General features: G+C 41.3%; 1 protein-coding gene across 8 annotated transcripts in view; it reads right to left on the bottom strand.

Annotated features, from left to right (window-relative positions):
- Positions 1 to 14,783, bottom strand: part of macf1a (microtubule actin crosslinking factor 1a) — a 233,685-nt gene that overhangs the window by 83,844 nt on the left and 135,058 nt on the right. For all 8 annotated transcript variants that reach the window (XM_080863451.1, XM_080863454.1, XM_080863452.1 and 5 more), the window contains 15 exons: positions 8,599 to 8,751; positions 5,909 to 6,063; positions 5,428 to 5,554; positions 5,108 to 5,291; positions 4,774 to 4,940; positions 3,820 to 3,998; positions 3,592 to 3,730; positions 3,320 to 3,513; positions 3,004 to 3,163; positions 2,822 to 2,905; positions 2,637 to 2,744; positions 2,396 to 2,494; positions 1,510 to 1,632; positions 1,301 to 1,392; positions 898 to 1,033 (listed from right to left, as the gene is read on the bottom strand). In XM_080863451.1, the coding sequence (XP_080719577.1) occupies positions 898 to 1,033; positions 1,301 to 1,392; positions 1,510 to 1,632; positions 2,396 to 2,494; positions 2,637 to 2,744; positions 2,822 to 2,905; positions 3,004 to 3,163; positions 3,320 to 3,513; positions 3,592 to 3,730; positions 3,820 to 3,998; positions 4,774 to 4,940; positions 5,108 to 5,291; positions 5,428 to 5,554; positions 5,909 to 6,063; positions 8,599 to 8,751 (2,100 nt within the window). The remainder of the gene's footprint in view (positions 1 to 897; positions 1,034 to 1,300; positions 1,393 to 1,509; positions 1,633 to 2,395; positions 2,495 to 2,636; positions 2,745 to 2,821; positions 2,906 to 3,003; positions 3,164 to 3,319; positions 3,514 to 3,591; positions 3,731 to 3,819; positions 3,999 to 4,773; positions 4,941 to 5,107; positions 5,292 to 5,427; positions 5,555 to 5,908; positions 6,064 to 8,598; positions 8,752 to 14,783) is intronic.

The following is a 14,783-nucleotide window of genomic DNA, read 5'->3' as shown; positions in this document are numbered from 1 at the left end:
ATGCTAAAAAGCAATGCTGACTTTATGCAGTGGCATTTCACCACCGTATAAAGAAAAGTAACATTTTACTTTTTCGATGCTGGGATGACATAAAAATGTGGATGTACCTTTTTTTGACAGTTTCTAAGAATGAAAAGCAAAGCTCTACAGCTTTCCCCTCACTAGCGTCACCTGGGAAGCTCTGATCTAGTGCGGCACCACTAAGGCCGTGTATTAACCATGTTAGCAGCTCAGCAGATGTATTTTCTGATGATAATGATGATGACGGTGACAATGAGGATGATAAAAATCAGGGTTGGTGATAGTTAATGACATGAATGCAGGCTTTTATATGATAATGTGAGAGTGGATCACTCCATGCTGAGGCCCAGTTCAGACGGTGTATTCCAGTTGTTTTCTGTCCTTTTGACATTTCCCTTTAACACCCATATATTGATTAATGAGCTGCAGAGGTTTCTTATACCAAAAACAAAACACTGCAGTGTATTCTAGATGTATAAATTATTTTAGCAACCCTTATTTCTCCAGTGATGACCAAAAAGATGGTCATCCTGGTAGAAATGGTTATTACAGAGGATCTGAATACACATCTGAACAGGATCTGTCGGTGTTTGTTAAACCAAACCAAGTCAATGAGTGACATTCGTCAAGACTGGTGATGTTTTTCAGAAATGCAAATCGGTGAACACACAACATGCTGAACAACATAGATGATAATTTGCTGGCCCACATATAAACTCACGCTTCGCTCGCAAAGATATTCAGACTCAAGGAACATTTTATAAAAGTACCTTTGTGGTTATTTTTGTTTAAGCTCGCATAAGCAGAATACATGTTTGCCATAAATCTGCAGACACCCTTCTCCCCGCTCGGCCCACCCCAGCCAAACCGATCTACCTTTCTTTCCTCCTCTTTGGCCAGTTGCTGCTCCAGCTGCTGCAGCTGTTGGGTGGAGCTGTCGCACAGCTGGTTGTAGGTGGTCTTCAGCTCGTCCAGCTGAGCCTCCACGTGTGCCCGCTCCTCTGGGGACAACCTACAGAAGAAAAAAGGGACAAGGTTAACAGGTGTAGTTAGGTGTTTAACATTAGTCTGCATGTGTGTTGGAAAGATGCTTTACAGTGGCTTTGACATAAAATTTATAATGTGATTGTTTGAAGTTGGCAGTTATCATCATCTAATCCTAACTTCTATTTACCCGCTGGTTGCTACAGAAGTGGCCCCTGTGATGCGTGCACTGCTGGCTGGGAGGACAATTTAAAAATCACTGCTCTCTGTGAGGAGTCCATGCATGTTAACTTACTTGCTGGCCTGTTTCGACAGAAGGAAGACCTGTGTGCTCCTTATAGCTTCAGCCACCTGATCTTTCTTGGCTGCTAGCTGTTCATTGATGGCCTGCAGAAAAAAACAGATGAAGAATCTATTTGACAACATAACAACCTTCATGTACCACTAAACGAGGTACCAACATAACAGTCTCCTTCGCATTCATTGCATATGTATAAACAGTACCTGTTGAGCAGCCAGAGAAGACTCGGCGTTGGGGCCACCAGCGCGTCCCTGGAGGCCTTTGACCCAGCCCAGAAGGTCTGAAACCTGCCCCACCCTGGCCTGTTTCTCCTCCTCCACCTCTTTCTGCACAGATAGAGGCAAGAAAGCAAAAATTAATGACACTAAACAGTAGATTTCACATAAGATCCCTTTTTGTCAATTCACCTGTGCAGCACATACAGTATGAGATATCACACCTCTGTGTCTCCTGACCAAAGACGCCTCTATTCACAACTTTCAGGCAGATGACCTGTGATGACATATCACAGGCACCACCTGCAGACATACACCCTTCTCATCACAAACATCCCTCAGTTCTTATACAGGTTTTGACACGGTACTCTCTGCCTGTGGTGTCGCGTCACCTCCTCCGGAGGCTTCTGATAACTGCACCTTGCATGTTAACTCTAGACACCCAGTATGGGGATGCATTGCGAGCGGTTTGGACTGCAGTGCCAGCTGCACATCAATTATTTGGAGCTGCTAGCTGCTTTTCCAGCTTTCAAGCATTTCTGCCCAGTTCTGATAGACCAGTATGTCCTGGACAGAACAATTAAATCTACACTTCCCAGTTAAAGTTTTCTCACTTTCTGTTGTTATGTTGCAGTGTTGCTTCTCTGTGTTGCCTGCCGAGAGGTCAGATTTGATAGCCAGATCTCTGCTAGTCTGGTGGCAATACTCAAAAGCATAGGAGCTTCATCCACTCAGGGAACAGAAGTTATAATAGCAACTCTTCGATTCAGTGAGCTACAGCAACCACAAGTAGTGTCTAAGTAAATTAAACAGTTAATAATAGATGACCGCTGTGTAAAGCAAGAAAGTCACTGAAAGAGAATCAAAGTGTCACCTCCTCCTCCTCCAGTCTTCTCAGAGCATCGCTGATGTACTTCACATGCTGGGTTGTTAAGGTCACTAAGGCTGTGTAGCGTGTGCGCAAGTCCATGAACTGAAGAGATAATAAAAACCCCAAACAAACATCACTAACTGCGGGATATTAGATTCAGACAAATACAAAACACACAAACTTTATTTACTTAAAACAATAAAGCTCCTGCAATGATCACGATGGTAAACAGTTATCCAATTACCTCCTGAGTGATAGCGTCAGAGGAAGAGTGCATCCTTCTCCTCTTGACAGGTGATTTGTGCATCGACTCTACAAAGGCTCTGAATGTCATCAGCTGTAGTTCATAATCCTACAAGATAAAAGCACGAGAGGAATCAAGTTTCCTGCGTACCTTCACTCCGAGACACGTCTGTCACGGTTTCTCACCTTCACTGAGGCACAGTATTGTTTGGAATGAGTCTGGCACTCGTCTAGTTTGGTCTGATTCTGTTCGATCTCAGCTACCAAGGCCTGGAAAGAAAAACAATCAGAATTTATAAATGTTTAGGCTCAAGTCGTTTTTCTCATCTGGACACATGTTGTAAGTCAGAGGATTCAGCGGCACTAACAGTCTGCTGGGCCAGTTGTTCCGACAGCGCTTTGCTGTCCATCTGTCCCGGCTGTGTGTTTTCTTGTCTCTCCGTCGTCTCTTCGATCCACTTGATCAAAGCGGAGTGGCCGTCTCTGTACTGCTGCAGGGAGGAGCCCAGAGCTTCAAGATCCGCTCGTCTGCAGAAAAAAAGAAAACTACCTTCAGATCCTTTTCCACACTAACGTCCTGATAAGTTCAGCATCCAGTTAGTTTTTCTAAGCAGATCGTTACATCGTTTGTCACAACACACATGAATCGTGCTCCTCCTTTTCTTTTTAGGCATCTTCACTCACCGTGTCTCCATCTGTCTTTTGATTCCACTCCATCTTTCTGTTATCTGATTGGCTTTGTCCTGGTAGCGGTCGAGCTCAGGGCTGCGGTCCGGGTGGAGCCTGTTGAGCTTAGACCCCGCCTCTTTGGCCTGACGTACCTCCACCTGCAGAGACTGGAAGACTCCTTCCTGCTCACCAAGCTCAGCCTGCCACTTCTGAAAGTTAGAGGTTAGAGGGTCAGAGGTTCATCTTTATAGAGACATGAGAGGACTTTATGTGATGGTGAGGCTTACCCCCAGTTGATCTCTGAGGTTCTGAATGGCTGTTGTGTCAGCAGGAACAATGTCTTCCTCACTTAGTCTGTTCTCGTACTTCCTGACTTGGCTCTCTGCTTCATCCAGGCTACGGATCAGGACATCCACTGTTTTTAACCTAAAGATGTAAAAGGACAACAAATCGTATCATCTGGGGAAACAAAAAGAACAGAGAAGTTTCACATGACTTCTAAAAATCTAACTAACTTTTCAAGGTAGACAGCTGAGAGGTTGTGCACTTTGTCCATCTTCTCCACAGCGTGATTGAGCTCCGACCGGAGGACAGGAACGCTGGACGAGGTGGGCTTCTCCTCGAAGAACTTAACGCAGCGATGAGACACGTCACCCAAACTGGAGCGCAGGCTGTCCAGCTCAGACTGCAGCTTCTGCATAAAAAGGAACCATCTTTATTTTTAAACTACATGGTGACAATCTTTAAAATTAAAATAAAAACTGCTTTGCTTCATCAAAATAGCTTCCTCTGTGGTAAATGTTTCGAAACTTCCAGACCACAGCCATACTGCTCAATACCAGTTGTAATCATCATCGCTTATTTGCTTATTTATAAGGAACCCCAATAGCTTCCACAACAGTGGTTGCTAAATGTTTGCTCAAATAAAATATTACTCAATAAAGTGGATGCAAAATAGCGTCTTACATCCACAGTCAGGTTTTACTATTGTGAAAATATAAACATAAATATCAATAACATTGAGACAAAATACACAAATTTCCATTATTGCCCTCTTACAATATTTACAGTAATTAAAAGCTGCCTAAATAGACTTTTAAGTGTTTTTTGAAATTATGAATAGAAGCCAATTCTCTAAATGCATAAGGCTATTTATTTCGCTTAAAAGATGCTTTAAATATATATATTATATATATTTATTATAAATATATATATTTTTGGCTGCCTTATTCTGGACTAACTGAAGTCTGTTAAGATCTGTCTTGTTAGCTGCTCACCAAAAAGGCTGACTTGTATGATGAGTATTTGCTGTGATATTTCTTGGTTAATCCAAAAACAAATCTATCAATGGACGAGCGCTTCTTCCTCTGGCTTTATAGACAACGACAACAATATACTGCAAAAAACCCTCAGTTCTTTATAACATGGGTAATAACTGTGTGCAAGCAGCAGATGGAGCTCAAACTCACCTCCTGCTCTCTAATCTGGACCGTGTTGTCAGCACCATCACCTGACAACAGGATGGGAGGCGGAGTCTCAATACTTCTCATCAGTCTCTGCTCAGCCTCGTTAATACAAAGGGTGATGTTCTGCAGCTCTGACAGGTACGACCGAGAGACTGACTCATCCTTCTCCACTGGAGAAAAATAAAAGATGAGGAACGAGGTGGATTATTTTCATTAACAGATTAAGACGGTCATTTTGAGACACGCAGAGCTATTATTTGCATCAGTTTGACTGGTCAGAGGTCAGCAAGAGATTAACTAAATGTATCCGTGTGTGAGCCCGTCCATCTTCACTCACCGGTCTCCATGTTGAGCAGCAGGTCCTGGCAGTGTTGCTGGGCCTGCTGAACGTCCTTCTCGAGCTCTCGTCTTTCGGCCGGCGTGAACAGCGAGCTCTCTTTGCTGTCTGACAGAAAGTCGGCCATCTGGGACTCCAGGTGATTGAGGACGTGCTCCCGCTCTGATGGAGACTGACTCTGAACCTGAAAGGTGAGACAAGGAGGGAGAAGATAAATATAACGGAAGAGAAGAAAAGAACCACAAATTGAAATCATCACGGCGAGAGAATAAAATCCAAATTCATAGCCGTCACATTTAAACGCATGGAGAGGATCTCACCGTGTCCAAGTTCCACCCAGATACAGTCTTGATGTCTTTGAGCAGGTAGTGCCACGATACCACACTCTTCATGTTCACATGGAGCTGATGCCACAGGGACATGACCTTCTGGTACAGCTGCTCAGCTCTGTAGACAAAACACAAGGAACATGAACATTAGTCTCTAAAATACTAAACAAAATAGATTCAGATTAAAAGGACGTCATTTTATAAACCAAGCTCAAGCTCAACAGTCAGATAATCTCTAGGAAACAGTTTCTTAGGATTTTGGACTGATGTGAAGGCCGAACTTTCCTACTCTGTAGTGCTTCCTGAAGTCTACGGCCTCGCTACGCTACGTATTGTGGAAAATTGTGGCTTTTGTGCATTAAAGACTTAAAGAAAATCAACTATAAAAAAGTAAATAATCAGCACAGTGCTATCCACAACAAATGTTTAATACATTCGCAACACCAATGCACGTTTCCAGTACGTGGCTCACCTGCTGGCTGTGTCGATGGCCTCCTGGTTTGGAGGCGGGACGGTGAAACACACCGAGGGGACCATGGCTTCGTTCCCCGTCGGACTGATCACTTTCCACTTGGTCCTCTGAGAGTTGTCCTGCAGCACACACTCCTCTCCTCGGCTTATCGTGATCTGAGAGTATGAGGCGAGGCGCAGGGAAGGACAGATGAGAGCGGAAATGGAGGTTATGAAAATGATGTTGGAAATGATGTAGAGAACAGGGTTGACAGCAAGAGAGAATATTAAGAGAAAGATTCACAAAGCGAGGGAGTTGCAAAAGATGATGGAGAAAGAATGGAAGGAGAAATGCCCAGAAGAAAGCAAGGGAGGAGGAAAAAAGGGGGAAAAACGCGTAAATCAAAAGCAAACAGCAAAAAAACTCATAATGCAACACAAAATGCAAAAATTCATGGACTTCATGAAATTAGCAGGAGCCCTAACATGACGTGATATTAGAGAAGCTGAGCGAGGACAATGCCATGTGGTGTGAAAGCTGCTTTGCACCAGTAAAGGCTTTTATTGTGAAAGCAGCAAATATATTCCAAACTCAAAGCGAAACTTCCTAAAACCTGAGCTGGGTTTGAATAATTTAACGAGGAAATAAACATTAGTGACACGTTATCTGCAGGAAACCCAGCAGAGGATATAAACAGAAGACAAACGAGTTTGGCTTTAAATTTCAGCGTTAGGGCTGCACAGCCATCCCCACCCGCCACCCTCTCTCACCCCTTCCCTGCACACACACACACACACAACCATAATGCAAAGCTGTGCACAAACACTTAATACATGAAGATATATTGAAACGGAAATGTTATTTTCTGACTGACTGAATGAGCCTGAGGGGCACAGACGGGTTAAATTCAGTTCAGTTCAGCGATTACCACCTGCTCTTATCAACTGATCTCAGTCTGACACAAATCTGTGACTAAACATACGAAACTAAACTGATTCTGCATAAATATATGAAATCTGCAGAATTTTTTTTTTTTTTCTGTTTGTATCAATCATATCTGAGCTGGATTTTACTGCATAAAGATAAACATCTATGCAAAAGAGTGACGCATTTTCCAAAAGACAATCTCCAAACCACTGGGTATTGTCTGACAACAATGCATCCAGCATTTTGGCAGCCTATTAAAAAGCATGTGCATTCAGACACAATAACCTGTACACAGAACAGGAAGTCTTGGCCCGGGTAGCAGCTGGCTATACCGGAAACACCGAATCATTTGCAGTAATTCCCAGAGGCTAAGTTAGTACTTGGTTACTGATTTACAGATTGTTGCCATAATCAACTTTTGTGAGATTATCCTATCACCTGATTCTGGCTATGAGAACACCATAAACATATGCACATATAGAAAGAGTCACTTGGACTTTATAATGAAACACTTAAATAAACATAATTGGCTGATTTGATTAGGAAAACACCACTAAATTATATTTTCCTGTAAAAACATAAAACACAATAAGCTTTCAGATTTTTGTTCCAGGGAGGAAATCCAGTAAAAGGTACTCTGAACCATTTCATGGGTAATTTCATCTAATTTATTCCAAGAAGTCTGAGAGTGCAGGCATAAAGTTTATTACCAATTATACAACCTGAAATCAGCTGATAAGAAAGCGGCACCTGGGGCAGTACAGTGTGTGCAGTGTCAAAATCTGAGGTGAGAGAGGGAGAATATAGGCAGCTATACCTGAACGTTTGTCTTGCCAGCCCAGCCGACAGACGAGGGGGAAGAGAGGGAAGAGAATGAGGAGGAGGAAGAGGAGGGAGTGAGAGGGGAGAGGCCAAAAAAAGGTACATGAGGGTATGGAAAGAAAGGAGAAGACACAGGAAAGTGAAGGAGAGAAAGATTACTTTTGGTTCATGTGCACGTTTGTCCAGATGTTTTTTTATAACTGTCAGCTGTGTGCGAGGTTTCGTCACGTTGCTTTAGATCAGTGATGTGGACCAAACCACCTTCATCCTTTACCTGGAAACAAGACCTCACATCTGGTATGCTTCAGGGAGCAAACCACCCTGGGCAATCTAACACATAGTAGACTAAATATAGCAGCGCTGGGGGCAGCTGTATGTCCGTGCCAAGCTCTCAGGGTGCAAAGAGGATGGGACAGATGTATAATTGATTAGCTTTTAGATTCCCAGAGGTCATCACAGCTGAATCTGAGAGTGAATCTCATAATGCCTGAGTTATCTTTCTTAAAGACTCAGTCAGAGTGTTTTCTGAGGAGGACAAAGGCAAAGGTCATAAGTTCTGGTTAATTATGTCCATTCAGTTTCCAAATTTCGACATGCTGGTTTTAAAAAAAGAAAAGAAAAAGAAGAAAACTGGAGCTGTGTGAAAAAAAGAAGAAATCCACTGCTGTGCGATATTCATCGTTATGGAGGAAACTGTTCATGTAGATGTTTACATCAATCTAAATTTCACGAGCAGAAAACAGTAGCTGAGTAAGGACTTTGTGGGGAAGTGCAGGGCGGGGGGGGGGGGGGGGGGGGGGGGGGGGGGCCCTGGTTGGTGGTGAGGGGCGAAACAATCGAGAGGTGAGGTCAGAGGTGAGTCGGTGCTAAATATGCACACTTTTTTCTTAAACAAAGTCACAGATTTGAGGGACATGCCCACATGTTCATGAGGTGTAATGATACTGCTCTGGGTGCCGTACCTCGATCTGCTTGTAGTCACAGATGGCTTTGATGGGTGTTGTAGTTCCCAGAGTGCTCTCTGCACTGCGGGGGCGCAGCTGCACCACCGTCTTGGCCCGGCCCACCAGGCTAGCTACTGTACTCCGATACTCAATGAGCTGCTCTTTCTCCTCCTACAGGAAGGAAAACAACGACAACATTAAACATTGAAACTCTTTATGAAGACTGTACATGTGTGGATTTACAATAACATTCATCTAAAGGCATTTTTTCCATTGTAAGGTAAAGATCTATGTATCTGAGAACTTAAAGCAGGGATGTTAACAGCATGCTGACCTTTCCATTAGGTAATTATTTGATAATTACCCATGTCACACGCCATAAATAATAAACAATGTTAAAAAACTACGGCAGATCTATCAGGTTGCATTTTAGATACATTTTAACAGATAAATATGTAATTAAACACCAAATATATAAAAATTCTAAATATCTGTAGCAAAATGCAGTGTATGGAAGTCAATCCAGCAGCTACGGTGGCCCTGAGAGGCCAAACGGAGTGCAACTTAAGAAAACACCAGCAACAAGAAAAACGTTCCAAAAGCACACAAAACACAACAAAAATAGGGTAAAACGACAACGGAAATAAAAAATAAAAAAAACACAAGGGAAGTGTTTCTGGGGAAACAATAACCCCACGGACCAGTTGCAGGAACCAAAAATATGCCTATAATTGCACTGGGAGACACTTAAAAGAAGTGGAGGATCTATCAGTTTTGTGAGGAAAGCAAAGATGAGAGGTAAGTGCGTCATCAGTATTATATGAATCATGATAAAACACGCCTACCATGTTTTGGGTTCCTGCAACTGGTCCGTCGGGTTATTGTCTCCCCAGAAACACTTATCTTGTGTTTTTTCCCCATTTCTGTTTTTGTTTTTCCTATTTCCATTGTGTTTTGTGTGCTTTTGCAGCATTTTTCTTATTGCAGTCCGTTTGACCTCTCAGGGCCACCGTAAGCAGCAGACGTTTCAGTCTAAATCACAAATAACGCTGGAGAAATCCGTGAATGAGTTTACAAAATCTTCAGAAAATCCTTCCAGTAGACATTTAGATGTTTCACCCTATATCATCTTTCCTCAAGTTTTTCATTTTCACACCACAAAATCCACCCAAATGATATTTAAGCAACATTTTCTGTCTGAAGTCCTTCAACACATAATCAGCTTAACGGCCTATTAGCCTGTAGCTGCTGAGATGAGTGGGCCTGCTGCTTCCTGACTCAGCTGCCCATGTTAGCCTGACCACTAAGCATTAAACATTTAACATGGGCTTTTCACCCTGACAGGTAGAATTACACTTCACTTCTCTCTCGCCCCTAAAGCAGAAGCAGAGAGAGTCATTAAGGATTCATTAGAGAGGGAGACAACAAGGAGACAGTTACAGGTACAGGAAAGAAAACATTGAATGGAGCCGAGAGTTAGACACAGTCTGAGGCAGAGAGCTAATAACTTCATACATCACACCCCAGGAATGAATTTCACAGTGAGATGGCATTCGCTGCAGTCAGCAGGACCAGTGACAAACATAATTTACACAGACATAAATTAAAATGTGGATGCATGAGGAATTCTAGTTAATTACAACCACAGGGTGTCAAGGACTTCTTTAAAACAAATTAGATCACCAGAGAAGCCTTGCACTAAAAGAAGACCGTGGATAACATGTATGACAGCATTATGATAGCAAGAAATTGTAGTAACACAGGCTGCAGGTTAGCTTGAATGATTACAGTCATGTTATTTCATTATTGGCACTGGATTGCCCAATCAAATTTCTTAACGTAACCAGCTTTTCCTTACCTTACCTGTGAACTCATTAACCAGTTCTTTTCATTTTTACAACAGAGTTTAAACTTCCATTGTTTTCATTCAAATTCTATTCTTTTCATTCAAATTCCGTTCTTTTCATTGAAATTCTGTTGTTTTCATTCTAATTCCGTTGTTTTCATTCAAATTCCATTGTTTTCATTCTAATTCTGTTGTTTGTTTTAAACTTCCATTGTTTGTTTTCAAATTCTGTTGTTTTCATTCAAATTCTGTACTGTTCATTCTAATTCCGTTGTTTTCATTCAAATTCCATTGTTTTCATTCTAATTCCGTTGTTTTCATTCAAATTCCATTGTTTTCATTCTAATTCTGTTGTTTGTTTTAAACTTCCATTGTTTGTTTTCAAATTCTGTTGTTTTCATTCAAATTCTGTTCTGTTCATTCTAATTCTGTTGTTTTCATTCAAATTCCATTGTTTTGATTCAAATTCTGTTCTGTTCATTCAAATTCCGTTGTTTTCATTCAAATTCCATTGTTTTCATTCAAATTCCATTGTTTTCATTCAAATTCTGTTGTTTTCATTCAAATTCTGTTCTGTTCATTCAAATTCCGTTGTTTTGATTCAAATTCTGTTCTGTTCATTCTAATTCCGTTGTTTTCATTCAAATTCCATTGTTTTCATTCAAATTCTGTTGTTTTCATTCAAATTCAGTTGTTTTCATTCAAATTCTGTTGTTTTCATTCAAATTCTGTTCTGTTCATTCAAATTCCGTTGTTTTCATTCAAATTCTGTTCTGTTCATTCAAATTCCGTTGTTTTCATTCAAATTCCATTGTTTTCATTCAAATTCTGTTGTTTTCATTCAAATTCTGTTGTTTTCATTCAAATTCTGTTGTTTTCATTCAAATTCCGTTGTTTTCATTCAAATTCCGTTGTTTTCATTCAAATTCCGTTGTTTTCATTCTAATTCCATTGTTTTCATTCAAATTCTGTTCTGTTCATTCAAATTCCGTTGTTTTCATTCAAATTCCGTTGTTTTCATTCTAATTCCATTGTTTTCATTCTAATTCCATTGTTTTCATTCAAATTCCGTTGTTTTCATTCAAATTCAGTTGTTTTCATTCAAATTCAGTTGTTTTCATTCAAGTTCTGTTCTTTTCATTCTATTTCCATTGTTTTCATTCAAATTCCATTGTTTGTTCTAAAATTCCGTCGTTTTCATGTTAATTCCGTTGTTTTCATTCAAATTCCGTTGTTTTCATTCAAATTCCGTTGTTTTCATTCAAATTCAGTTGTTTTCATTCTAATTCTGTTCTTTTCATTCTATTTCCATTGTTTTGATTCAAATTCCATTGTTTGTTTTCAAATTCTGTTGTTTTCATTCAAATTCTGTACTGTTCATTCTAATTCCGTTGTTTTCATTCAAATTCCATTGTTTTCATTCAAATTCCATTGTTTTCATTCAAATTCCGTTGTTTTCATTCAAATTCCGTTGTTTTCATTCTAATTCCATTGTTTTCATTCTAATTCTGTTTGTTTTAAACTTCCATTGTTTTCATTCAAATTCTGTTCTGTTCATTCAAATTCCGTTGTTTTCATTCAAATTCCGTTGTTTTGATTCAAATTCCATTGTTTTGATTCAAATTCCATTGTTTTCATTCAAATTCCGTTGTTTTCATTCTAATTCCATTGTTTTCATTCTAATTCTGTTTGTTTTAAACTTCCATTGTTTTCATTCAAATTCTGTTCTGTTCATTCAAATTCCGTTGTTTTCATTCAAATTCCGTTGTTTTGATTCAAATTCCGTTGTTTTGATTCAAATTCCATTGTTTTCATTCTAATTCTGTTGTTTGTTTTAAACTTCCATTGTTTTCATTCAAATTCTGTTGTTTTCATTCAAATTCCGTTGTTTTCATTCAAATTCCATTGTTTTCATTCAAATTCCATTGTTTTCATTCAAATTCCATTGTTTTCATTCAAATTCCGTTGTTTTCATTCAAATTCCATTGTTTTGATTCAAATTCCATTGTTTTCATCCAAATTCCATTGTTTTGATTCAAATTCTGTTCTGTTCATTCAAATTCCATTGTTTTCATTCAAATTCCGTTGTTTGTATATTATAGTGTTATAATGGAGTGAGACAACTGCAAGATACAGACTGCAACTAACAGCATAATCCAGCGCGCCAGCCGTGATCGTATAGTGGTTAGTATTCTGCATTGTGGCCGCAGCAACCCCGGTTTGAATCCGGGTCACGGCAGCGTGGTCTGACGGTAAATAATGTCTGCTGTTCTTTTGCGCATCGTACAGGTCACTGTTCAGGTATATCAATCAATCAGAACTTTATTTGTCACATGCAAGTTGCCCTGCAGTGAAATGGGAACCCCCCCCCCCCCCCCCCCCCCCCCCCCACCCCACCCCACACACACACACACACCCCTTACATACACAACACAGACATCACATGGGGAGACAGGTCGGAGATCGGTAGTATTACGGGAAAAACACTGAATTGCACAATACAATGGGAAAGTCCAAGAGTGAAAAAAGAGACCTCTACTCATGTTGGGCTCATATGGGAGGACAGCATGAGAACAGTAAACAAAAAAACACCTCTGCACAGAAAGCACATAAATGTCCACAGCACAACATTGTGGAGCACGTGACAAGCAACAGGGGTGGGTGGGGGGTGAGGAGTAATCCGAAACAAACACTGCAGCCATCCTGCCCTGCGCTATTATTCCAGTGCTGGGCCCAGACCCGCCGTGTTCTCCAGGAGGGAACAAGCATAGAAGAGGTTGGAAAGGGAGGCGGGGATCAGTGAGTGCGTATCAGTGTATGTGTGTGCGTGTCCAGAGTTCAGCTGAGACAGTGTCCTTCGCCCTGCCAGGCTAAGTAAACAGTCTTCCAGCCAACCCAGGTGGCCTTGCATACAATGGGAAGAACAGTCTAAACACAGTCGTTATCAGGGTGTTTTTGTTCAGCTCCAGCCTTGAGACCGCAGCTGGCGCCGAAGGGATAGCTGCATGAAGTGATGGTGGTTTTTACTTTAGTGCGAACAACTCATGAGAATTTCAAAGCTGTTCTAACAGTCCGACACTGGTCTCTCAATCTCCCGTTGGAGATCCGCCCTGTTCTGACGGTAAATAATGTCTGCTGTTCTTTTGCACATAGTACAGGTCACTGTTCGGGTATATATAGTGGAGCATATTAGGGAGAGGTTCCTGAACAAGGAGATAATACGTATTTTATCTTACTTCAAAGGCAACAAATGCCTGTGGTATCTAACCACATATGAAGAAGTCATTCAGTGACAGTCCACAAAGGAAAGATTAGGCAGGAAACAAGTCAGAATGGAGGGAGAGGTCTGATCAAACGGACACTGCTAAACACCAATCTCCACCTTAAAGAAGCTGAATAGGATGATTCAATGTTCCTGTCTCAGTTATTATCTCTGTCAAACAAAAGTTCAGCTGCTTCTTTGTTATGTCATTTAAAGGTACCTGCAGGACCGGCCTAAGAAAAGCATCTGTTTGTGACACCCACTCTCTCGCACACCTCTTTAATAAGAGGACATGGATGCTGCTCTGGCCTGTGGAGCGATGCCCACACTAACCCTGCCATCTGCTCGAAGTCAGAGGTGTGTGTGTGTGTGTGTGTGTGTGTGTGTGTGTGTGTGTGTGTGAGAAGTAGGTGCAAATATGGCAGGCTTGCAAATGTGCCATGGGGGGGAGATGATTCAGGACTCTGTAACAGATTACTTTGCCCGGTCACATGAGGTGCTGCAGCCGCCCGAGGCAGAGCAAAAACAATCAGGAGGACGCTGCAACACCAGCAGCTCAGCTACTGCAGGTCTCTGATGCTATAGTGGTTAGAAAAATGCTGTATCATTCCTGATAATATGTCAGTCTGGGAGTATACTGAATGTTCGAGTTTGCACTTTGTGCACACGGTGGAAGCAGAGATTGAGGACGCTCAGTTATCTGGGATAGAAATGTGCTACTTAAAATGTTCATTGTACAATATTTTCTGGTTTGCACATGACTCTGCAGCTGTGACTCAGAGTGGTACGTTTGATGGTTTGAAACCTGGTTCTTCTAGTACTTAGGTCAGAGTGGCTCCAGGTAAGACACCACCTTCATAATTTGCCCCTGGGGTGTGTTAAAGGTGTGTGAGTGAAACCAAAGCACTGTCTGTGTAGTAGTTAGGGAAAAGTGCTTTTTTAAAAATAAATCCTAAATATCAAGTAAAGTTGAGATGTTGACACAGAGTTAGAGAAGGAAACAAAGACCCTTCTTAGATTAGAAGTGGCCACTCTCAACTAGTCTCTTACGCACAAGGGGTTGCCACAGCAGGTAGCTGTGCATGTTTGATTTGG

This window comes from Rhamphochromis sp. 'chilingali' (genome assembly GCF_963969265.1).
Source record: "Rhamphochromis sp. 'chilingali' genome assembly, chromosome: 17".
In the NCBI taxonomy this organism is placed as follows: domain Eukaryota; kingdom Metazoa; phylum Chordata; class Actinopteri; order Cichliformes; family Cichlidae; genus Rhamphochromis; species Rhamphochromis sp. 'chilingali'.
The sequence above is the reverse complement of the archived record's forward strand: the minus strand, read 5'-3'. Positions and strand labels throughout refer to the sequence as shown.